A 25,413-nucleotide genomic window follows, 5' to 3' on the forward strand; every position below is an offset into this window, starting at 1 on the left:
CGATGCCATGCCAGCATTGCCAGCGCAGCGCCATGCCAAAATAACCAAAGCCCAGTCTTGTTTGTCAAAGCTCATACCGCAAACCGATCTTGGCGGCACGCGTTTTCCCTTGCTTTCGTTGCTCTCTGCTCTCCTCCCCCTTACTGCGCTGGTTGTCTTGAATTGCGGGGCATTGACATGTCTAATCTACCTACTGTACCTAGGTATGTACATACACATATCTAGTGCATTTAGGGGCCCATATTTGCCAGGAATCCTCTCACAAGGTAATCACTTTACAACCACTTCGTGTTGATGACATATTCCACTGACATTGCTTACCGGCTTTGCCATCAGGGTGTGTGTACACGGAGTTTGCACGTAGCATGATCTGTACCTCAGCCCGGTGGTTGAGTGGAAGCCAAACAATGGTGACGGGAGGGGTGTAAACAACAATCCAGCGCCAAATATAGCGCTACCATCAAGAAGACATGAGACGGTGTGTATATTTCGGTACAAGTTTATTCAACGACCTATGAGTAAGTTACTGCAGCAAAATGGACCTATTCACACTGAAGCCCGAGTTATGTACGGAGTAGTCATGGCTGGATATCCCCTATGTTCTTGGTGGCACGAACTGTTTCGATATCTGCTGCATGAACCCCTATTCTCAATGCGCACCCACCCATTCACCCACGAGCGGAGGGGCCCTGGCGAGATGCAGCCTTAGGAGGGAAACAGCCAATAGAACCACCTTGATGATTCTTTGACAGTTCGTTTGTGTGGCCGCTATTGAAGAAATGCGGCTGTGGCTGACAGTCAGCTTGCTGACACTGAGGGCTGGTATCACAATCCGTATTAGCAGAATCTATCGAGAAGCCACAGCCACGGCAAAATGAAAGAGGTAGGGGCGTCGAACCCCGAGATCACTTGACGATATCTACGACATACTCGAAAAGTAATATTCGAAAACCTACAAGGACGACTAGGAAGAGCTTTGATAGACGATGTAAGGAGGTTGCTGTTTGCTGTTAGTGCAATATCTCCATGCCAACGTTGGCCAGACGAGACTTGAATGGCATACTAACACCTAAGAAGGCGGCCCCTAAAATGGCAGCCCAGACTAGGCAAGCGGGTATGGCGAATGACGCCGCCCCTACCCATGTCGGATCCTCCAGCAGCCCGGGCTCCACCTCAGAGCCGATAACCTCAACCCGCAGCGAGATTCTCTGCGCCGTACCGTATCACCAAGTGACCACGCGGCTTGCCAGCTGCGTCCCTGTGTAGTCCAGCGAGAATTCCGTCTCCGGCACCTTTATTACCATATACACACGTCCTTCATCATCCCAGTTTGCCCTGGGCCAATATCGTCTGGTAGCTATAGTATCGCAGGCGGGATCTCGAGCCTACGTGGCCTGACAACGGTTGGAACGCCCCTTGCGGCAAGATGGGCGAAACACTGTCGGTCATCAAGGTGAGTCTTGATACTAGGCATAGAATGACAGAACTATGACTGACAGGCTGAACCCCAGACCTTGATCATTCCAGCCATCATCGCCCTTCTCTTCTTTCTTCTCATCACCTATGTTCTGGTCCCGATGTGGCAGAGATACCGCAACCGATATAGCCAGTACCTACCGGTGGAGACAATATCCAGTGGCTCGTCGCTGCTTCGTCAAAGGTTCCAGGGCGGGATAATAGGCGCATTTATGCCCTCAATCCTGCGGCGGCGACAGGAACGTGTGGTCGTGGCCACCGACAACGGATCGGATGCGGACTTCAACTCGGAGGAGGGAGAAGAGCTAGAGATAGTTCATGAAGACAGAAGAGAACAGCACGAAAGAGAAGCTGGAAGACCTGATCTGGAGAGGCGACTGAGCAGAGAGTAGGTCCACTCATGGGTTTGATACGTGCCCCTTGGCTAATTTGGCGTACAGTTTGGAAGAAGGATTTCGAGACGAAAGCGATGATGAATTAGGACCTGTTGTACGGTCACGATAGCATTTAAGCGTGCGTTCTTACGATTTATGACATTATACTTCTAAATGCATCTACATATTGCTGTCATGGGTATCGACGTGCTCTTCATTTTCGCCCACATGGATCGCCATGGCCATTCCCGTACTCATATGGACTTGGACATGACAATGCAGCATCCAGATGCCAGGATTGTCTGCAGCAATCCGAAGCACAACATGTCCCCTTCTCGGCACGGCTACCGTGTCTTTCCGCAACGGACTTGCAAGATCCAGCCCAGAAGGCGGTTCGCTTCCTTCAAAGGGATTATAGCTGCCCCATCCAGTACGACCGTCAGCTCTATATGAGGACAGAACGTAGAACTCATGCCCATGTAAATGAAAGGGATGTGAGCCGTCGTCAAGATTGTTAATGACCAGGTCAATCCATGTTCTCTCTTTTATGAAGGGCACAAATTGGTGGTCATCCCAGTCCGCCTTTGGCAGTGATAGTAGTGGTTCGTCTTGCGGAATCCAGAACGTGTGATTAATGAAACCAAGTGGTTTGTTTTCATACTGTGCCAGCTTCTGTGTCTTGACGTATAGAACCAAGGTCTGCTGAACCGAGGACGAAATCTCGCCAACAGCCTGAGCCGTGGGCTCCAGACGAGAGAGATCCAGGTGGTTGACGGAGAAATGATCAGTTGAGTCATCCCACGTTCCATCGTTACTAAAAGGAAACGATTGATTTGGATTAAGGGCTGGATTGGTGTATTTGAAGTTCCTTAGATGGTTAGCTTCTCTGCTTGACGTATTCACAAAGCGTTGCTTACTCATTATCCAAGGCTACAAATAGTGTGCGTTTGGGAAATATTGTGTCTGACTGCAGTATCACGTCGACTCTTTCTCCTGGATAGATGATCCCAAGGCTGTGAGCAGCCGGAGCCTGGACCTCAAAGCCTCCATCAACTTGGATAGGTTGTAAAAGAGCCTCATTGACCGCAATGGAGAATCCAGCAATTGAGCCAACATTGACTAATCTCAAACGTGTCCCTTTGGGTACGCGCCCTAATATACCCCCTAAGTCCTTCTCTGGAACGGTCCTACACTCGACTGGACGGGCAGGGACAGCCAAGGAGCAGTCGAACTGGCCTTTGCCGTTGATAAGTAGTGAGTCTGGCACCGGCTCATTACCGAATGATGCAGGATTAGCATACCATGCTAGGATTTCGTCTCCAGAGCGGTGAAACCAGTCGCCCACCATGAGAAAAACGTCTCGTTGATAATCGTACTCCTGCATCTCTGAGGCACTAGAACGGCCATCGATGGTGTTCTGTGGATGATGTACCACAAGACCACCAAAGAGTCCGTCGCCTCTCTGGGTCTGGGAATGAGCATGCCACCAGAACGTCCCGTGCTCGTGGTCTCCTATTTGAAGAACATACACATAGCGTTCTCCAGGCGCAATTGGCTTCTGAGTGAAGCCGACGGCCCCATCATAGGTGTTTTGACCTAGAAGCTTAAGGCCATGCCAGTGCAATGAAACACCTTCTTCTCCGAGGCTGTTGATCACCTCAATTACCAGAGTGTCTCCGGAGCGAGCTTCTATTGTAGGGCCAGGAAACTCATCTTCATTTTGATTAGTTAAACACGGTATTTCGAATAACGGGTGAGCCGCCTACCATTCACAAGATATACCCGTTTCTTGACACCATCCGGCTCTCGAAAGCCAGAACTTATATTCCATTGAAGCGAAATGTTGTACGCATCACGATGTATGTGCTTATCGGGAGAGAGTAGAATTCCAATTGTCTTGGCAGCTCCTCCATGAGATGTCTTCCAGAATATGAGGTTCGGTAGACCCCGGCCCAGAGACGAGTATAAAGCGGCGAGGGCACACAGTACGAGAAAGCAAAAAGCTAGAAGATCTCGTGCATATACTCTCGTTGGGGCTTGTGCAACCTTATGCGCGGTGGGCGGCTTCGCGAGAGGTTGAGACTCTATCTCATCTCCAAACGAGGACCGAGGGCTTTCCTCTAGTATTGGGGTGCTGCCCGGTTGATGCAGACCATTCTCCATCGCCCAGCATTTCAGTAGGCCGGCACTTCACCTCATAATTTTCAGTTTACAAACCCCTCAAATAGTGCGGAATGATGAGGATAGCTGAGATGCAAGATGGAGATAATTTCGACCTTCCTTGTTCGGATGTTCATAGAGTCTAGTAGAAGTTCAAATCCTGAGGGAATTGATCGCCAGAAACATAACCACATGTGCCAAGCAGGGACAATGTAATTGGCTGTAGCGGCCCTTCCCGCCTCCAAGCAACTCCTCCACACTTACACCCGCATCACAGAAACCCAACCGAGTCTTGTTATTTACCAGCACGCCGCTCTCTTCATCTCCCGGAAACCATGGATTTTGTGCAGCACGTGCCAAGTCTCTCCACCTTGTACGCAAGGTACCGTTGAATTGTAGACTTCGCGCGTGTCAAAACCAGCCTCTCAAAGCCAATGTGAAGGTAAGCAGCTAACTTTATTTGAAGTGGTGTCTTCGATGGATCAAGAACATGTTCCTGGCAGGAGATCTCATTTGGTGATGAACCGAGCGGCCTGATGCACGTTGGCCTCCATGGCTTCCCTCAGCTACCAAGGCCACGGTCAGAGCTTGCTGGGCTGGCTCACCTGCCGGTGCGCTCCGGCATTTATATACATCAAATGGCACATGCCCGGGCTATTTGTTCCTTTCGGATCTTCTTCCTGCTAGGGCTGGCATTCTCAGTGTTCCAAGAAAGCTCCCGAGATCCAGTCAATTGATTATCATGGCAGTCGCGTCCAAGCTATTGCCAGTCATGGCGGCATTCATGTACCCGCTACTGGCCAATGGTCAAGCTGGCAGCATAGCCGATATCGATCATGTCGTGCTATTTATGCAAGGTACGATAACTAGTCTGATATTGTGTCTCCCTCGCTAAGTCCGCAATGCAGAGAACCGAGCCTTCGATCACTACTTTGGCACAATGGCTGGCGTGAGAGGCTTTTCAGACCCTAATATTCAAGTGAACGATGGCACGCCGGTCTGGAAGCAGAAAGTGGACGCCGATCTCACGACAAATGCATCCTATCTCAACCCTTGGTACTTGAATTACCTGGGCGGAGACTGGCTCAATGCTACGCAATGCATGGTCGCTGGTGACAACGGCTGGACGAGCAACCACCTATCCTACAACTTCGGACTCAATGACCACTGGGCTGTCAATAACACACCGTGGAGCTGGGGTCACTTCAGAAGGTCTGATATCCCCGTTCAATTTGCCATTGCCGATGGGTGGACAGTAGGCGACATGTACCAAGTGAGTCTATACTCTCCGCGTCGCCATACAATGTACTAAACCGGACAGGAATCGGTGATTGCATCCACCAATCCCAACCGTGTTACATGGGTATCTGGTTCCATCAATGTTCCCGGATCTCCCCAAGACTCGGACGAGGGTGGCTATCCCTATATCGACAATAACGAAACGCCAGGGTGTGACTCCCAGGGTATCAACTGCTACCCATTGGAGTGGCTCACCACGAGTGAGATCTACGAGAAGGCAAATATCACCTGGCAAGTCTACCAGGACGCTGACAATTTCGATGACAACCCTTTTGCGTGGTTCAAGCAGTTCCAAGAGGCCGACCAGAGCTCTAGCCTGTACAAGCGAGGTTTTGAGGGCTTAAGTCTTGACACATTCTATGCACAGGCAGCCAATGGCACCCTCCCGGAGATTTCATTCATCGTTGGTCCGTCAGAGCTATCTGAGCATCCGCCATACTCACCTCGAGACGGAGCCTGGCTACAGAAGCAGGTCGTAGACGCCGTCACATCGTCTCCCAAGTACAGCAAGACAGTGCTGATTATATCCTTCGATGAGACTGGCGGCTTCGGCGACCACGTGTCCCCTTATCACGCTCCGCAAGGTACACCCGGCGAGTGGATCGAGGATCCCTTTGCAGATATGGGAGAGGTATTCGCCGGGCCTGGCTTCAGACTCCCCTTTTATATCATCAGCCCTTGGACGCGTGGAGGTGCGGTATATGCCGAGCACGTGGACCATAACAGCCAAATTAAGTTCATTGAGAAATGGCAGGCTGCTAAGGGCAAGAACGTCACCTCCGACGAGATGGTTCCTTGGCGCCGAGAACACATGGGGGACCTCACGGATGCATTTGACTTCGCAAACCCGGATTATAGCATTCCAAGCATACCAGACGCTCCAGCTCCTCACAAGAACCTCTTGGGTGAGTACGACGGGGCTGCTCACTGTGAAGCTCTTTATTTAGTACAGCGCCCGCCAGTCCCGTATACATCTCAGGTGGAGGACGTGAGCAGTCTCAGCGAAGAAGGCTTCAAGGAAATTAGGGGTGCGCTGACAGAGGGGCGATACCTGGTCTTTGAGATGGAAGGCGTTGCCCTGACAAACTCTGGCTCTGGAAACGTCACTATATCTCCAGTTACGGCCAAGCACGAGAGCCTCGAGCAGAGGTGGGTTGTGCATGTTGAGGAGGTTGGAAGCAACAAGTTTAAGATCACCAGTGCTGTGGATGGTCAGTATCTGAAGAGCCAAGGAGTGCTGAGCCCTGAGGTCGGCGGACTCTACACTGTTATATTTGAGGCAGGCAAGGGATATGCGCTGCAGAATAAGTGTGGCAAGTATCTCGTTGCTGGCTTTGAAGGAGTTGAGTACAGCCGGGAGATCAAGTACTGGAAGACATACAGCGTAACGTATGCCTAGAGATTCTCTTATAGGTTCACTAGGTAGATCAAAACAACTTCCCAAGATATCGATGAACTCATAAATCCACCGCGAAAAGAGCAATGCGTTAGCAATCAACATTTATCAGGAAGTCTGGCAGAGTTACAATATCAATAGGGAAAGTTAGCCAGGACTGGTGTAAGCCTTTTGGAGCTATTCACCAGAAAGTCATCCACAAGCCAGAAAGGATCTCTACCTCGAGGTACAGCTCAATTCTTGTGTCTACACAACCTTGGTTGACCCGAAGCGTGCTATAGAACGACGATAACTGGAATAAGGAGGGTGAATTCCACGGTTAAGCGCCCGAGGCTGCCAAAAGCTTATCTACTGTCCTGCAACACCTGAAAAGAACCGGATTCCGCCATCCCCTCCATTTCATCCATTCTATGACTTTTTGTCTCGGTAGCCACAGAGATCTGCAATTTGCTACAATGTCACCTTAGTCCTACCAGTCTGCCTCGGGCTAAGATAGTGCAAAGGTCAGGCCCAGGCCAGATAGCCAGCCAACCAGTCAGTCAGGCAGGCTGCCACTTACGTCTTTGGCTGCCTTTCACTCGGCGCATTTCATTATCTATCGCTCTGCTATTGCTCCTGGTCCAGTGATTGAACACCACCAACACCAATCTACACACTTACACCTACCTCGCGTTGCCCGATCAGCAAGCAGCGGCTCGCTTGCTTGCTTGCTCGCTCGCGCGTTGGGAGCTTCGGAACCTTGTGACCCCCGATCTCACAGCCTTCTCTCCCAATAACACAGTCCCACCAACCTTACGTGCCTATCTTTACCCCTCCAACCTATCTGAACTTACATCACACCCAACAAACAACTGCAACCTTGAATAATACAATATTCGCCCACTTACATGCGGGGCCGGACGGAAGCTCGCACAGACGGACCCCGATGAAGCTACAGAAGAGCAACGTCCGGGCGTCGGTCGCGCTCACGCTTCCGACGCCCGTGGTGACGGATCCGGCCTGCCCGATCTGCCAGGAGGAGGTCGGGCGGAAGTCGCCCGAGGGCGTCAAGGAGAGCTGGGCCCTGACGCCGTGCGGGCACGCCTTCGGCAGCGTCTGCATCAAGCGCTACCTCGCCATCACCGACAAGCCGCTGTGCCCCGTCTGCCGCCAGGACGTCTTCCACTACTGCTCGCACCCAGTGCTTCCCGCCTCGTACGACCGGGCGAAGGGCACCACCCGCACGTCGTACCCCTGGGACGGCGACCCGCGCAATAGCCTGTGCCCGTACTGCGTTGCCGGCAAGAACAACCCTCCGAGAGCAGAAGCTGGAGCGGCAGCCGGAGCTGGGGCCGGCACCAATACTACCAGTAGGTCTATCTGGATGCGTTGGGCGTTGCCGCGCCGGTTTGTAGGCGCGGCACTGCGATTTGCACATGTTTCTAAGCGGAAACCACTCCATCCAGAACCGGAAGCCGAACAAGACCCAGAGATTGAGTCCGATGCCGAAGAAGAAGAAGAGGCGGAGGAAGAGGAAGAAGGCCTGGGAGAGCCTCAGTCGCCGGCATCAAGAGACCTGCCGCCAGTTCCAGGCGCCTACGGACGATGGGAGCTAGCAGCAAAGGAGCCAGATTGGAAATTCCTCAAGTGGTTCGACGCACAAGAGCCGAAGACAAACGCCAGTGCCGACATTACGAAATAAGTCGTGGAAAGGGAGATTGGACTACGACGAGACGAGATATAATGACCTTTACACTAGGGTGTGCAGACGGAGTGTTTACGGGATACAGAGCTGTCACATCCCTTGGCGCATTTCCTTTCCTTTCCTTTCCTTTACATCTAGACATGGCAGGGAGCTTTCATCGTTTACCGAGACGCTGTATGAAGCGAGGGGAGTATGGATCTCTTGGAACAGCTTATCAGATCACACGGCAACAAATATCAAGTAGGATCTGTAAGGGTCCTATGCGGGGTCATTGGAGTGGACTGTAGTGTAGTGTAGTGTACCCAGGTAGGTAGCTAGGCGTCAATACCCCGCGCTAAACTTTATATTGAGAGCTCTATCAGTGCTTCTTATCGGCAGACCGTGGCTGCTAGATATCCATGCTGTGGATCAGCTTACCTCTATAGCTCCCCCGCACCGCCGCTAATTAGTGACTAGCGATCGCGTTCTCCAACTTCACCAAATCCTCGACCGCGTCTTCTCCGTGATGAAGAAGGTGCCCATCTCATAAGTGCCTCTATACGGGGCTAGAAAGACAAGATGAGGTTCAAAACAGAGCTGAAAAACATTCGGACGTTCAACAAGCTCACCGCCGCCCTCAACACCCTCGAGAAGATTGCGTGGGTGCGACTCGACGATGACACCGCCCGCTTCACCGTCATCCCCGACACCGGGTCTCAGGTCTGGGCGTGAGTATTCTGCCAGTACCGGTAGCAATTTGTATCCAGACAGTCCGCTTACATGAATGCGCCTCGCAGCTCTCTGTCCATGGATCTGATCTTCGAGAACTACAATATCCAATCCGCCGAAGCGAACAATACTATCAACCTTGAACTGCCGCTTGGACCGCTCCAGCGTGCTCTGAGGTCCGCCATCAACAGCACAGAGGCGTCCCTCCGCCTCACAAAAAAAGATGGCATACCCGTTCTTTCTATGACGATCCACACCACTCCCGACCAGAAGAGCCAAGGCCCGGGCGGCGGCGGCGGCGGCGGTGGTGTTGGGGGCGGTTTCCCAGGCGGACGCCAGAACAGCAATGCGCCCAACCCCTATGACGACCCGTTCGCCGACGCCGACTTCCAGGCCGAGGCGCTCGAGCTGACGATGAAGCGCGAGCGCGAGAAGATCATCACGCAGGACATACCCGTGCGCGTGCTGCACCCGGACACGGTCGAGACCATCATGCAGCCCAAGGTGCGCGAGCCGGACGTCCACATCCAGCTGCCGCCCCTGCTCCAGCTCAAGGCCATCTCCGACCGCTTCACCAAGCTCGCGCTGACCACCACGACGGCCGGCGGCGGCGGCGGCGGCGGACGAGGTGGCGGCTCGCCCAAGCTCGAGCTCTCTGCTAACATGCACGGGTCGCTGCGCCTGCGCATTGGCACCGAGTCCCTCGACATTGAGTCCGTGTGGAGCAACCTGGAGAACCCGGAGCTGGACCCGTCAGTGCTGGCGGTGCCAATCGAGGAGCACCCCAGCACGAAGTTCAGAGAGGCTGGCCCGGACAAGTGGGCGACGGTGCGTGTGGACGGTAAAGACTGGAGCAAGGTGCTCAGTGTCGGCCGTCTGGAGGGGAGAGTCATTGCGTGCTTTGCGGACGATCACGCCTTGATCTTGTATGTGTACGTGCCGCAGTATGATGATGCGAGCGCGGAGGACTCGGTTGTTACCGTGAGTGCAACCCACTGGAGTATGAAGAGTGTCATTTTACTGACGAGATGCAGTATTACGTCTCATCCTACAGTTTATAAAACCATCGGTTTCTTCTGGGCGGATAGACGGCGTTGTAGAAGATTTGAAGTTTGCAAATTTGCTGTTGCATGAAAAGGATATGGGTAATAGTAAAAGGGGGCTACTGGCGTTTCAGGGGAAGCTATCAAAGATACATTGGCTAAGATGCTTTGCATATATGTACATTTAAAATGAACAACATGACAATCTCAAGTAGAGAAGAGCTTAAGAGAACATATTCTTTCTCGTCTATTAGATGTACCTGGCCCCTAATTCTGTGTACTCCCACTTCCCCATCCCCACCAATTTACAACGAATTCAAAACCTGTTCGACAAGAGCCATGTCTCCTGCCCGCTCGATGAGCAGCTGGGTCGAGGTTTGCATATTACAAAACATGTAGGTCTCTATAGTACATACAATCGCACAACGACGCTGACTTGGGTACGTCGGGGTCTCATTCTGACTCATACTTCAAAACTCAATTCTCATCACGAAGAGACACTTCACTTCGCCATGACATCAACATAACGACCGCCCTTCTTCGGCTTCTTGGGCCCACGCTTGGTGGTGCCGGCAGCGCCGAGAAGGTCGTCTATACTGCTTGCGTTGCTCATGCTAGTGGTTGGACGACTAGGCGGGCCGCTGGGAGGAGCACCCGGTGCGCTGGTATTGGACACGGATCTTGCCATTAATGGAGGAGCCGCTAGGTTAGATGGTGGTCCATTCGGATTGCTTAAGGGCGAAGGGGTCAATGTAGTTCGAGGTGGAGGGGCGCTAGCTCGACCCAGCTCTGGCATGGAGGTGGCAGCCGGGAGAGGAGGTGTCCCTGTAGCTGATCGTGGAATACCCCTGGGTGGCGGGGGGGTGGCTTTCTTTGGTGCGTTGTCTTCCGCACCAGCCTTCTTGTTGATCCACCGCTTCTGATCGGGATCATAGTAGAAGCTGCTTTGTTCACCAAGGTTGGCACGGACAGGCTTGTTTGGCGAGTTCTCCAAAGTCTCTTTCTTGGCACCGCCAAACCAGCCGCCAAAGCCCCAACCTTTCTTGGCTTTGGCTTCCTTCTCGGCTGCTGCTCGTTTCGCTGGAACAACTATTAGCAATTGAAATCGCTCTAAGACGTCTTGACACTTACCGTCCTCTTCTGCTGCTTTGCGGAAAAGTTCCTCGTTCTCCTTGTCCTTCTCCGCCTTTGACTTTTCTCCAGGTGTTTGAGAGCGCAATGCTGGAATATCATCGTCCTCATCATCCATAAAGCTCTTCTTAGGTTTGGCCTTTTCTGATCCAGAATCACCATCATCATTTGTTGGCTCTGGGTTGGCTTCATAGGAAGGCGGCTCATATCCATAAGGCTGGTAAGATGGAGGCTCGTATCCACCGCTACTAGTATGCTCAGGAGCCTGTGATTGAGATTCCTCTGGAGTAGTTAAAGATGGAGGCTCATAGCCATAGGAGGGTGGCTGGTAGCCATAGCTTGGAGTGGAATCAGTTCCAATCCCTCCCTCTTTTGTTTCAGGAGCAGGTTCGGCTGGTGCGTACGGTGAAGCACCGCCGGACGGCGCTTGTGGCGCGTAAGGAGAGTAGCCTATTGTAGCAGGCACACTAGGCTGGTCCACCTCGAATGGCTCAGCAGGATGTGAGTTAGGCATATAGGGGGATCCACCCGATGCCGCCAACCCTGGTCCAGGATAACTTTGACTGCTTGTCAAACCGGGCGGAACGTAGCCATTTGTATAGCTAGACTGGTGTTCGAGTGACTGGCGTGGCAGCTCATGCGAGCTACGGCTATACTCTCCTGAGGATCGCTCCATCGAGCTGCGGCCTGGTGGGTTATACGCAGAGCTTGGCTCATATGAGGATGATGCAGAGGCAGGTTGCGCAGCCATTGGCGCATATCGCGAGGCTGCTCGGGTCGCAGGAGGCGACGCGAGCGGAGCTGCCGGAATAGGGGCACCAGGATAACTGTTCCCATTTCCAAACATCTCCATTGCATTTGATGTAGATGGCGGTCGGCTGATTGTTGGCGTGCCACCTGCAATTCTAGCGAAAGGACCAGTCTCGTCGGCTGCCCCTGGCGAACCCTGTCCCGAGCTTTCGTTCTCGTCTCCAGCAACAAACTTATTGAAACGATTCCACATTGAATCAGACACCTTGTTCATACTTGGCTTAGGGATCCACGACCCTGACTCTTCCTTCGGAGCTTGTTTGAGTCTCTTCATAAGGTCCTCAACAGCCCCTTCCAGAACTGCGTGATGGTAGGGAGACCTCCTTGTTTGCGAGTTGATAGCGTTGAAAATCACTTCGCAGTATTGCAAAGCTTTGTCTCTGAAGCCATACTCTGCCAAGGTCATAGCATGTTGAAACTTGTATGCAGCCAGATGGGGACAGCTGACCCCGATGTTTGATGTTCCAGCCAAGCTAAGGCCATACTCGTAGACTTCACTTAGCAGGAGAGGCTCCGTCTCCTTGGCGAATTGCTCGGCCTGCCTTTTATGATCTGCACCAACGAGAACGAAACTTGACTGGGGATCGTCGAGACCTCCAAAGACAGCATTGTTTCGAGCAAATATGAAGCATATATGAGCTGCTTCAGCTCTGCCATAACCGGAGAGCAGGTTTCCAAGCGAGTTCAAGGCACGGGTATCATCGGAGCTCCGATTGCTTAGTATGAGTGTGAGGGTTTCGCGCCATTTGTCAAGGCCCTCTAGACCTGCTTTGGCCGGACCCGTTGACAAAGATTTGGACACCATTTGTAGACCTGCTCTCGCGTGGACCGGTACCAACTCATCTACGGACTCCTCATGGTTCCCTGATAGAACGGCATATAGAGCTGCAAGTGATTCATTGTTATGGCCAGCGATGTTGACCTCCTTCTTGATGAATTCCTGCGACACCTTGTGATACAAGTCAGGGGAGACTGTATTGGCGATAAGCAGTGCATGGCCCCATAATCGTTTATCAGCAGCAGCCCACACAGCCTGTTCGCGATCTCCGCTCACAAGAGAGTTTTTGATCTGTTCGATTGTGGTTGAGTCGACTGAATCCGCCTGCATCTGTGTAGTAGACGACTCGTGAAGGCCGGTTGACTCTGCGCCTGTGGCATAAATCGGAGACAAAACGTCTTTCGAGCCATCGCTTCCTGGGCTTAGCACATCGCGAACTGCCTTGTCCACAGCTGCATTCCCTTCAAGCACACCGTCATACTCAACAAATAGTCTAAGAATCTTCCACAACAAAACACGCTCTTCGGCACGCTTATGTTCGTGTGAAATCTGGGTCTGGAATGATGGACTAGGAAGATTCTTCTCAAGCTCTTCAATGCCAGTACTGAGCCACGAGATGGTTTCCTTCTTCTTAGACTTGCCCTTTAATGGCCCTGGGAATTTGGCGAGTCGTTCCTCGAGAGGATCGGTGTCTTTAATACTTTTGATCTTTACCTCGCCAGGGCTACGCGTAATCATCGGCAAAGCTTGGCCAATCCCATACCTTGGTATGTCTTTAGGGAAAGCTGTTACCATCGTCCCACCAACACCCCAGAATGCAACTGGTGCTCCTTTCCATCGTTGCAATGGATCATTCTCGCGTCCGTCCGTTGGCGGAACCATTTTCAAGTTTTGTGAGAAACCACGTGGTCTTGATGAAAGGGGCGCCTGTACTGAAACCGGTGCAATCGATCCAGGGGACATTGGCCCGTGAACCGATGATGGGCGTGGAACAGGATCCAGCGGCTTCACGTTCGGTCGATTACCATACAATGCCCCAGGTGACTGTGTCTGAGATCGCTGGGGAGGGATAAACTCGTGAGTCTGTGGCGAAATGCTAGGATGAGAGTGAGGCGTATAGTTTGAGCCACCACGCTTTGGGGGTGAGAGCGTGGCCTGAGCATAGGAGGGGCCTAGAGGTGGTGGAGGGGTTTTCCTTGGGCGATTTGCCAATTGACCGTATCTTGAATCGGCCGCCGTTGTTGGATGAGTCAATGATGGTTGGACTTGGTCAGCTACAGGCACTAGGGCTGCAGGTTCGTCCTCGTCAACTTCACGCGTAGGTGGCAGAGATGAGACACGATTGAGTCTTGGCTCATACAAGGAGGAGCTGCTTCGGCGCTCGTGTAGCCCAGGTTCGCTATGCTGAGCAGGTGCAGACCTTGACCTATCTTGAGATGATACTTCAAAATGTGCCAAAGGGCTGGAGGTTCGTGGCTGATGGGGGAGGACAGGCGGTGGAGCTGGAGCATAGCCTGAAGGGCTGCGTTGGGGAGGTGGTGCAGGTGAATACCGGCTCGGTCCTGCAGCATGCACAGTACCATGAGCTCCTGGTAATGATGGCGGTGCAGGAGAATATCTCGATGAAGTCGTAGGCGGTAGGCTTGGGGCCGCACCAGTCGCCGAATGGAGTTGAGCATATGGATTCACACGCTCCGGGGCCACCAGCTTTGGTACATCACCAATAGGAGGCTGACTAGGCACATGCGGTTCCTGCGGCGGCGTAGGGAGGTGTTGAGTATGACTATGCGTTTGAGCTGCGGGAGGCGGACCAAGGGGGCTGGGCTGCGAAGGTGATGGCAGACTGTGTCTAGATGCTGGCCGTGGCTTGCTTGTCATTGGAAGATCCTCGAAGAAGCTTGACTTTGAGCGTAATTGCGGTGGAGGCTTATTTGCTAGAGGAGGAGCTTGATTGGAGTGACTTGAGGAAGGTGGTGACAGAACGGCAGCTGGTTCTTGTGCTGGGGCTGCCCCCGGTCCATTCATACTTGTGCTCCTTGGAGGTGGAGGTGGCCCTGGCTGGATGGGAGACCCAGTGCTACGGGGAATATGCTGCATGCTCGCACGTTTTCGTGGTTTGACAACTTCCATGGGCAGATCATAAGGCGAGTGATATCCACCCTTAGCCTTGTCTGCAAAACTCTGTGCCTTGTTCGGTTCTGGACGCGAAGCAGGGGCATTGTATAACCCTGATACGGCTGGCGGCGCAGACGGCGGTATAGCAAACGGCGTTGTAACCGTGCCATAAGGGTTTTGAACAGGCTGTTGGGCGATGAACGGAGAGGCAGCTGGTAGATATGGATTCGAAGGTGTTATTGGAGGAGCCTGGGTTGACACCGCATCTGATGGGAGATATCGGCCATTTATCCCTTGCGACTGATTGCTGGGAACTGTGGTCGCCTCGGGAGCTGGCTGAGCAGGCGCAATTTGATCTTCGTGATCGTCAAGGAAGCCCTCGTCATCGTCAGCAAAGAAGGCCGCCGGGTCTACAGACTTGGCCTCCTTGTTATCAGTGGCCGAGTCATCCAAAAGAAAATCGTCGTCGTCGTCGTCGGCGAACGCTTGCTCCCACTTTGCAGCTAAATCTTCGCCCTCCCCTTTCTGGCCATTCTGATCCGGGACCACCTCAGATTCCGCGACCACATCAGAAGGTTGAACATCTGATTCCTCATCGCCTTCGGCAGTATCTTCCAAGTCAAAGCCCAGACTGGAGGAGGGATTGGTGTTTAGGGAGTCTATGACTTGCATCGTTGATTTTCTTTGGAGAGACTCGTGTAGAGGCTCTTCAGGTGCAACACCGTTAGCGCCCCCAAGTTGTTGAAAAAAATCGTCGTCAGTAGCAGCAGCATCGTGAGAGAAAGCATCATGGGCTAAAATATTGTCTCCTTGTTCCGCCCCTTCAGCTTGCTGGTGAGGTATCAACGGCAGTCCTTCCGCAAAACGTGCTTCTGATGCCTCTTCATCCGGCCCTTGCAAGTCTCCCCCCAGAAAGCTCTGCGTTGGGAAGTCTGACGCCTCCTCTTCATTTCCCCAGAATGTGTCCTGGTGTAACGCGTTCGACGAATGCGATGTAGGTTCATGTCTGGCCTGCTCGATTTCATGCTCGATCTCATGAATGACGTCCTCGGCCTGATTGTGTGGAAGAGGCTCTTCTGTCTGGTCGTGGATATGGTCGGTAACAGGCGGGACTTGAGGGAAGGAGTTCGTCCTATCGTTCGGGGGCATGAACTTGAAGGGATCTGTATCTGTCCGCGGAAGGCTCCATTCAGGATCCTCGTCATCCATCCAATTCACCTCGTGAGAAACAGTTCGCGCGAATGACACGGTGCTTGCATGTTTTGCTGCGGTTGCTGAAATAGACTGCGCATCCTCTACATCGTCGTCGCCAACATGGTCGCCAGCAGAGTTATCATTCGCATCCTCGCCCTGTGCCGGCTGTTCAAGCCATGAGTTATCTCCGTCATCCCCTTGGAACCATGCATCGACCTCGGGTTTGCTGTCCGCGGGAGGATCGATTGTTTGAGGGGATGTCTTCGACTCGATCGGTTCGTCGGACTGGTCTTTGTCGAGTGTCGCACTCGATGGCTGCTCCGGCTCTTCCACGTTCGCTGCCGGTGCCACTGCCGCAGGTGCATTTGGCATCAGCGCCGGATGCCACGCGGCACTGGGCGCGTCCGACATCTTCAATGAGGATAATTAAACAGGTATCAAAACGAACAACGAAGCGCAGCGATAATTAAAAGAAGTACTAGCGGTTTTCTGTCAGTGAAAAGAGCCCTTGAGCGTAAAAGGGGGCTGCAAATAAGTGGATGACACCATCGCGACACACGACTTGCACCGAGCTACTCTGTGCATCAGGGAAACGACAGGGAGATTGAAGAAAGGGCGACTGGAGGAAAGGAGCGTTGCATACTGGTACAGTGAATTCAAATGCAGTATGATTTTCGCTAGGCACTGCGCTTCATCGTGGAAATGGGTATAAGGCAGTCGAAGATGTCCTCTGCCTCTGCGGCCCGGTTGACAACGGAAAAAGGTTGAAAGCTGGCCAGATCCAGATTTCAGTGTCTGGACGGATTCGAGACGCAATCTGGAAGTTAGACGCAATGGAACCTTGCCTCAGTTTAGCTTGCAAGGAATCTCCCTCCGAAAGTCCAAAAGCCACCTTGTAACTTCCGTGCTCCGACACCAAACACTCACTACCTTGCTAACTAACGCCTCCCGTCTAATTAGGGCCCTTGCCAGTAGCTGCAATTGCCCTTGTCAGCATGTGAGGTTGTTAAGATATACCACCCTCTCGCCTAAAAATAGGGGTATGGTCTGGATATTTTAGCGAGCGTTTGTGGTGCTTGCTGTCGGCTGGCTATGGTATCGCACTAACAGAGCCGCGCCACGCTAGGACACCTCCCTCGCAGCCTGTAGGACATACGTATGTGCGATACGGCTTTCATGCCATACTAGACTGCCACATGCGGTCTGTCTCAAAGGCATCGAGCCGTCAGGTGGCCTCTTTTATGACAATTCCCATACCGCAAGCTTCACCTTGACAGATTACCTAGATACTGCGCGCCATAACTGCTGGCCCTTGCCTGAGCGTCACATCTTGTCGGCCATTCCCCAAGCTCTTCCACCAAACAGTTGAGACCGGAACAGCGGATAACAAAAGAATGCTGGCTTCGCGTGATGCCAGCCAAGACTTTTTGTAACTGCAGACAACACCAAGCCGCACTCTCGTCACAGACATACGAATATTATCACGAAGGGCGTAGCCCGATGCGGGATGCCTCCTTCAACCCCATACCATCCGACCGAGCCGCCAGATTCCCCCGTCGATGATTCCGACTCCGATCTCGAACTCGATCTCCAAGAGCTTGACCCCATACCAGCCCGCGAGCCTCGAAAGGCCGGGCTTCTAGGACACGATCGTGAAGCTGCCGAACAAAGAGCCCCGAGAATTGCCTTGCGGAATCTTCGTATGGGTGGCTTGCGACGAAACGGCAAACGACGAGGTTATGGCGAGCTAGGAAACAGCAGGGACGGGGACGAAGATGCCGAGGGTCTACTCGCTGACGAGGAAGGGCACTCATCGAGGTACTCAGAAGGCAGAGGAAGCTCTGGTGACGATGCGCCCCTTTTGCAGGGCCATGGAGAGAGCTCACGGCGAGCAGGGGCGCGCAAGCGCCTGAACAGCTTCACAGGTAGCTTGCGGCTCCCGAGTTTCATATCGAATGCGGGAGAACGTCCGGACGATGAAGAAGAACAAGAGGAGGATGATCCTTCAGCGTCGAGACTCGTGGCTGCTGGCTCTAACCAAGCCACTCGATTTCCCCCTAACATCGTGTCGAATGCAAAATACACTGCTTGGTCCTTCCTTCCGGTCACGCTTTACAACGAATTCTCATTCTTCTTCAACATGTATTTCCTCCTAGTTGCCCTTTCACAGGCAATACCAGCTCTTAGGATTGGCTATCTATCGACTTATGTCGCGCCACTCGCATTTGTCCTGGCAATCACATTGGGGAAGGAAGCATATGACGATATAGAACGACGACGGAGAGATAATGAGGCCAACGCGGAACCTTACGCGGTTCTACAATTTGATGAACCTGGGCGATCTCTTGGGGGGAGTCGGCCCAAAAAGAAGCTCAAGTCGGCAGCTCCCCGCAAGGGTCAGAAGCGGCCTGCTCGAGAACCTGATCGACTCTCAGATATTCAGGAAGAGGAGGAAGCTACAGAGGGCGAGGGGATCAGGCGACAACCTTCGTCTGAAGTCAGTGAGATTACCAAAAGATCTCGAGATTTGAAAGTTGGAGACGTACTCAAGCTCCAGAGGGGCCAACGAGTTCCTGCGGATGTTGTTATTCTGAAATGTCTTTCACTAGATTCCAATCAGAGCATTCCACCTGCTGAAGAAACCCCTCCAGAGGAGCCACTCTTGATAGACCATGTTGCTGAGTCGAACACAAATGATGCGGCATCGCCAAAAGGAAAGGAAGTGGAATCAAGCGGTGGAGACGATAACGGGCCGACCGGAGAAACATTCATCAGAACTGATCAACTGGATGGTGAGACTGACTGGAAGCTGCGCCTTGCATCGCCGCTATCTCAGACTCTTCCTACAGAAGAGTTGGTGAGATTACGCGTCACAGGAGGCAAGCCTGACAAGAAAGTGAACGAATTTGTTGGCACGCTTGAACTTCTACCATCAAGGCAGGATGCGCTCAGCAACAGTACTTCCCTGCAAAATGGTGATGAGCTCTCAACCTCTGCGCCACTATCTATCGATAATACTGCTTGGGCGAACACAGTGATTGCCTCACATGCCACAACTTTGGCTGTCATACTGTATACCGGACCTCAGACACGCTCTGCGCTCTCCACAGCACCCTCGCGGTCAAAGACCGGTCTCCTTGAGTATGAGATCAACTCACTGACCAAGATTCTTTGTGCATTGACCCTCGGGCTTTCTGTCGTTCTCGTGGCACTAGAAGGCTTCGAGAATACGGAAGGTAACATTTGGTACGTCAAGATCATGCGATTCTTGGTATTATTCTCTACGATTGTACCAATCAGTCTGCGTGTCAATCTTGACCTTGGCAAGAGCGTCTATTCCTGGTTCATACAAAGAGACCCTGGCATCCCTGGAGCTGTTGTGCGAACAAGCACCATCCCGGAGGATCTTGGTCGTATCGAATATCTGCTCAGCGACAAAACTGGAACGTTGACTCAGAATGAGATGGAGATGAAGAAAATCCACGTCGGCACAGTATCGTATGCCAATGAAGCCATGGATGAAGTGACGGCCTACGTGAAGCAGGGCTTTCACACTCCTCCTTCTACTGACCTAGCAGTCAATTCTATTCTCTTCACTCCATCTTCTACTTACACGGCGACAGCCATTGGTGGTGCGACTCGTACTCGCCGAGAGATTGGCTCGAGAGTGCGCGACGTTGTGCTCGCTCTCGCTCTATGCCATAATGTCACGCCGACTGTCGAAGAAGAAGACGGGAAGATGGTTACTTCATACCAAGCCTCGTCTCCTGACGAAATTGCCATTGTGCGATGGACAGAGGCGGTTGGGCTGCGACTTGCCTACCGAGATCGAAAGGGCATGACATTGGAATCACCCGAGTCCGGTCGTCCCGTGGTGCAAGTTCGCATTCTCGACATCTTTCCCTTCACATCTGAAGGCAAGAGAATGGGCATTATTGTTCAATTCTATGAGCGTTCGGGCGCTGGTGTCCCCAGCATTGGTGACGGTGAAATCTGGTTTTACCAGAAAGGAGCTGACACCGTGATGAGCTCGATTGTCGCAGCGAACGACTGGCTGGATGAGGAAACAGCTAATATGGCTCGTGAAGGCCTGCGCACCTTAGTAGTCGGCAGAAAACGGTTGTCGCCTGAGCAATATCAGGAATTTACTGCGAGATATCAAGAGGCATCCCTCGCCATAGCCGGTCGTGATGCTGGCATGCAGAAGGTTGTGTCGCAATACCTTGAACGCGATCTTGAGCTGCTGGGCGTGACAGGCGTGGAGGACAAGCTTCAAAAAGACGTCAAACCTTCCCTTGAGCTGCTACGAAATGCTGGCATCAAAATCTGGATGTTAACTGGTGACAAGGTTGAGACAGCACGTTGTGTTGCAGTCAGCTCAAAACTAGTTGCAAGAGGACAATACATCTACACTGTTGCGAAACTGAAGAGAAAAGACAATGCGCAAGATCACCTCGATTTCTTGAGAAGCAAGACCGATTCTTGTCTATTAATCGATGGCGAGAGTCTCAGCTTGTTCCTCACGCATTTCCGCACTGAATTTGTCTCCGTGGCTGTTCTCTTGCCGACTGTTGTGGCTTGTCGATGCTCGCCAACTCAGAAAGCGGAAGTTGCCAAGCTGATCAAGGAGTACACCAAGAAGCGCGTATGCTGTATTGGCGACGGCGGAAATGATGTCTCGATGATCCAAGCGGCCGACGTTGGCGTCGGCATTGTTGGCAAGGAAGGTCGGCAAGCAAGTCTTGCGGCTGACTTCTCTATTGAGCAATTCTACCATCTGACAAAACTCTTGGTGTGGCACGGCCGAAACAGCTACAAGAGAAGCGCCAAGCTTGCTCAATTCGTCATTCATCGTGGTCTCATCATTGCTGTATGCCAAACAATGTACAGCATTGCCATCAAGTTCGAGCCTGAAGGCCTTTACAAGGACTGGCTTCTTGTTGGCTACGCAACTATTTACACCGCCGCGCCTGTTCTATCCTTGGTGCTTGATAAGGATGTAGACGAGAACCTAGCAAACCTCTATCCAGAGCTCTATAAAGAACTCACAGAAGGTCGATCACTATCGTACCGAACGTTCTTCGTCTGGGTCTTTGTCTCTATCTACCAAGGCGGCATGATCCAGGGCTTATCCCAGATCTTGACCGAGGTCGATGGAAAGAGGATGATCACTGTCAGTTACACAGTTCTGGTTCTCAATGAGCTACTCATGGTTGCCATTGAGATCACAACGTGGCATTGGGTAATGGTGTTGTCCATTGTTGGAACCTTCCTGATGTTCGTTGCATCGATCCCATTCTTGGGTGGATATTTCGATCTCGCATTCATTCTTACATGGTAAGTTTCCCTTCAATCTCAAATGACAAGGATGATCACCTGCTAAATTAGACCAGGGGGTTCCTATGGCGTATTCTAGCCATCGGCTCAGTATCACTTATTCCACCCTACGCAGGAAAGCTGATTAGGAGAACAATGAAGCCACCTTCATACAGAAAGGTCCAAGGCATATGACCTGGCTATGGACAATCGATCTTATCATATCACACCATGCATCGTTTGGCGTTGGGGAAGAGCTTTGAAAACATGCTGCTGTAGTTACAACACAGGTTTATGTAGGCGTGCATACGCATAGCGATTTTGTACATCTCCCACTAAATGTTACATTGATCTTACAACAATGACCTCACATCCGTGTGCTCTTTGACATATCCATTACAGCTTGAGTACAATCCAGTCTTTCCATGTAGCTGGGTATCTTCTCTTGAGTTGGCCAATGACGCCTGAAACAGGACCTTGAAGCTCGTCTCCGCCTGCCCATATTTTTGGGCCTGCGTAGTGCTGGATAAACCCATCAGGTCCAGATATCATAAGAATGTTCTTTCCCACGTTACCGGGCTGGCTCTGGAGCTGGCAGGGGCAAAGTTCTTGAGCCGCTGGATCACTCTCTGCACAAGTCTCGATAGCGCGTCCCGAGTGGTAGCGACAGTTAGCCGCGGTGTTCGATGGAAGAAGCCGGTCCACTTCAAGGAGCTTCGTGATGTCGTTTGCCCCTATGTACGTCTTCTCCTCATCCACAAGGTATTTGATATCAACAAGATTGTTTGCTTGCTGCCTCATCTCCCCAAGTTGCCCAATGATGGGGTTCTTGGAAGGTGACAAACCAGCAGAACCGGTACAATCTTCCCGGCGACGATTAGCCCAGAGTATCGATATAATCGGCTCACTACCATCTCTAACATCATGGCCATGTAGAAGCTGTATTGCTTGAAGAGCTGGCGCAATTCCAGTCCCACCTGCGAGGAACACGAGCCGCCTGGCATCACCGAGGCGCTTCTTAAGATCGAAGCCCAGATGAGGGCCACGAAGCTCGACCTTGTCGCCGATAGATAGTCGACTCAGGTACGTAGAGACCTCGCCGCCATGGTATTTGCGAACGAGAAATCGCAAAGCGCCTGTTTGGTGTTCATCGTCTTCGTCGCCTTTTCTAGGTGGCAGAGGTGTGTAATTCCTTGCAATTTGCAGTTGAGGCTGTTTGATCTCAACAGACCAAAGTCCATGCTCCCAGCATTTTCTCAGTACAGCCTTGTTCGAGTGGATATCATGAATCTGAGGCCGACCTTTTCGGACCGCCGTGATATAGTGGCTGCTTTGCGGGCGGATTGTAATTACAAAACTAGTCGACGAGATTTGTTCCTTCGACGTGACAACGAAGGGAACAAATGTGTCCTCGTTCATCGGGTTCCCTCTGCGCATCCGAACAAGAAACGTGGCAAGACTTGTATCATCTAGAAGTCTCCCAAGTGAGTCGACGGCAAATGTCGTAGCAAGTAAGGAAGACAGCGCGATGATAGTGGATGCCACGACAAATCTTCGTGAGGAGGCGGCTGGACTAGATCTTTGCTCCTGCTCATCTCTTTCGCTGCTAGGGCCATGAGAACTGTGAGATTCCGTCCAATATACCCTGGAAGTACCCAGCGAATGTCGAACTAATTTAAGATGAGTATGAAAGGTTGAGAATTGAGTCCGCCGCGTTGTTGTCAAATGAGAGGAGAGCCATACGGCTCGTTTTGAAGAGACATCTTGGCTGGGCCTTAAGCCATCAAGCAATGTCACATTTGATGCGTCTAAGCGCTTCACAGTACTGCATAAAGCCCTCCGACTCATACTGTGCTTGGCAATTATATCCAGTCCATTCGCGCCCCTTACTCTGTGTCATTCGATGTTGAGTATGCTGTGTGATCTTGTTTTTAATTATTATTGAACCTCAAGATTTTGAGGTTCGGAAGTGAAGGTCACGTGCACCATTTGCAAGAAAGAGTTCACCGAAGAGAGCGCTTCGTCAACACGCTTCTTCATTTTGATCGAATAATTTTTCGGTGCAATGTTCTACATATCGTAGCTCGTATATAAGTAATATACATATTTGTACAATCACGACAATGTCCATAGTACGCCTAAATCACGACGCCACTCTATAATCTTAAGATATCTCTACTCGGTGTGATCCCTCCCCGGAACAACTCAGCAACGACATTGCCTTTCAGAATTGTCTCTTGAACTATTCCTTGCACATGCTTGGGTTCTACTCTACCATACCAGATGCCGTGACCCGCCAACGGATGGTCGTATCCCTCAGGCGTCTTCATAGATGGAGGCAAATATATGATAACGTTTCCGGCGAACTTATGGCCGCCAATATGAGAGATGAGCCCGGTCCGTGACGTATATTTCGGCTTGACTATCGTTCCCGATATGGCAGCAACGTCAGAGTCGACGGTGACCGGACCATGGAGCACATCCACTCCGAGTTTCGGCATCTGCTCCTCAAACTCGGCCCTCAGCAGGGGCCCATAGATGCCGCATCTCTGATCTCTGCCTCCGTGTCCACATATGAGCACGATGATGTCGTCAACATCTCGGACACCCCAGAGCAGCCGCTGATAAGCCGTCTTTCGCAATAGTCGGTCACGATGAATTGGGGAGAGGCCATCGTGCATAGGATGGAGCTTCTCAGGTAGTAGATAGCCCTTGGCTAATGCCTCTACGCTCTCAAAGGAGACTCGTGGCAAGAAAGGGACATACTTGAAGCTGGGCAGCAAGTATGCCGACGTGGTTTGAAGCTCGGTCCTCTGGGGAACGGAGGACGGGAAAGACGAGTTCAAGACAGAAATGTTATGAAACGGCTAAGCAGACAACTTACATTAGCACCAGCTCACTCACCGCGAAGATTACCCATCGTGGCCGACTCACATCGCTGTATATCCCGCCACGCCCAAACAGCTCTTTCAAGTCCGCTGCAAGATTATCTCCAGAGTTGTCCTCCTCGATACGCGACGGCCAGTCATCCTTGCCAGTGCAGATGAGTACATGCTCATGATAATTTGAAATAAGCCCGTTGAGTTTGCTCTTGTGGTCTATATCAAGACCCTCGGGCATCTGAGGCGTTGCGGCGCAGTCGCAGGTTGCGGCTGGGCAAGTCTGAACCGTCGGAAATGCCGGTGTTTTGGCGCTGTAGAACCTGTGAAGTGATGCAGCTACATGTCGTCTACCCAGTCGCGCCAAGCGCAAGGGTATTGGAGATGTCATTTATAATACCAAACAAAGGCGTTGGAGTAGAGTGCCTTATTGAAGCATATTACGAAGCAGCAACTAGGCAATGCAAGGAGATCGTTAGTTTTTGGCGGGCGAATGATTAATCTTGGAATGGTAATTTTTTGGAGGTTGTTCGCTAACCTCAACGTGATTCGGCCGAAACTAGGTCATATCTCCGCCTACCAGGCCTCAACTGATCAAGGTAAATGAACAGACAAAAAAATCCCCAGTTATGCTTATGTCATAGGATGCTCGTATGCATTACTGCACGATGTTTTACTCATCCAGGGGTTAAATTTGAGATACTTGTCGTTTCCCTTAAGAATCACAAGAGACGCAGTGTACGTAGTCATACATGAATCGTAGTGGAAATTGATATCCCTCGAACTTTATGACAAACTCACTGCTTTGGAAATCTTGTCTGATCTCTGCAATGATTATCTCACAGTTTTATTCTAACGTCCACGTCCACGAGGCTTGTCTAAAGAGCGTATACGCCACCATGAACTAAACATTGACTCGACTAGCTTTTTGGGCAGACAGATATTCCATACATGTGCCACAAGCACCATGGCAATGCTGGCTACCCAAGTGGTGAATAGCCTTCCCCAGAGACACACCTACATCGTTCCAAATAGCTAGATAGATATTCG

The 25,413-nt window shown here is 51.8% G+C and overlaps 5 protein-coding genes across 5 annotated transcripts; 4 read left to right on the forward strand and 1 right to left on the reverse strand.

The window, feature by feature from the left end:
• Window positions 1–4,752: 4,752 nt before the first annotated feature.
• UCRPA7_7833 (putative phospholipase c protein) lies at window positions 4,753–6,708 on the forward strand (the record flags this gene model as incomplete). Its single annotated transcript, XM_007920355.1, has 3 exons — window positions 4,753–4,867; window positions 4,919–5,283; window positions 5,332–6,708. 3 exons carry the CDS (start codon window positions 4,753–4,755, stop codon window positions 6,706–6,708), a joined length of 1,857 nt encoding a protein of 618 aa, XP_007918546.1.
• Window positions 6,709–7,630: 922 nt separating this feature from the next.
• UCRPA7_7834 (putative checkpoint protein hus1 protein) lies at window positions 7,631–8,386 on the forward strand (the record flags this gene model as incomplete). The annotated part of the gene is made up of 1 exon (XM_007920356.1): window positions 7,631–8,386. One exon carries the CDS (start codon window positions 7,631–7,633, stop codon window positions 8,384–8,386), a length of 756 nt encoding a protein of 251 aa, XP_007918547.1.
• Window positions 8,387–8,947: 561 nt separating this feature from the next.
• UCRPA7_7835 (putative checkpoint protein hus1 protein) lies at window positions 8,948–10,158 on the forward strand (the record flags this gene model as incomplete). Its single annotated transcript, XM_007920357.1, has 3 exons — window positions 8,948–9,096; window positions 9,166–10,078; window positions 10,132–10,158. 3 exons carry the CDS (start codon window positions 8,948–8,950, stop codon window positions 10,156–10,158), a joined length of 1,089 nt encoding a protein of 362 aa, XP_007918548.1.
• Window positions 10,159–10,642: 484 nt separating this feature from the next.
• On the reverse strand, window positions 10,643–13,741 carry UCRPA7_7836 (putative copii coat assembly protein sec16 protein; the record flags this gene model as incomplete). Its single annotated transcript, XM_007920358.1, has 4 exons — window positions 10,643–11,220; window positions 11,272–11,721; window positions 12,298–13,559; window positions 13,623–13,741. 4 exons carry the CDS (start codon window positions 13,739–13,741, stop codon window positions 10,643–10,645), a joined length of 2,409 nt encoding a protein of 802 aa, XP_007918549.1.
• A 5,686-nt stretch (window positions 13,742–19,427) lies between these two features.
• On the forward strand, window positions 19,428–21,509 carry UCRPA7_7837 (putative phospholipid-translocating p-type atpase protein; the record flags this gene model as incomplete). The annotated part of the gene is made up of 1 exon (XM_007920359.1): window positions 19,428–21,509. The coding sequence occupies one exon, from the start codon at window positions 19,428–19,430 to the stop codon at window positions 21,507–21,509; it is 2,082 nt and encodes a 693-aa protein (XP_007918550.1).
• Between the last annotated feature and the right edge of the window lie 3,904 nt (window positions 21,510–25,413).

Source organism: Phaeoacremonium minimum (genome assembly GCF_000392275.1).
Source record: "Phaeoacremonium minimum UCRPA7 unplaced genomic scaffold PA7_03_scaffold_558, whole genome shotgun sequence".
Classification (NCBI taxonomy): domain Eukaryota; kingdom Fungi; phylum Ascomycota; class Sordariomycetes; order Togniniales; family Togniniaceae; genus Phaeoacremonium; species Phaeoacremonium minimum.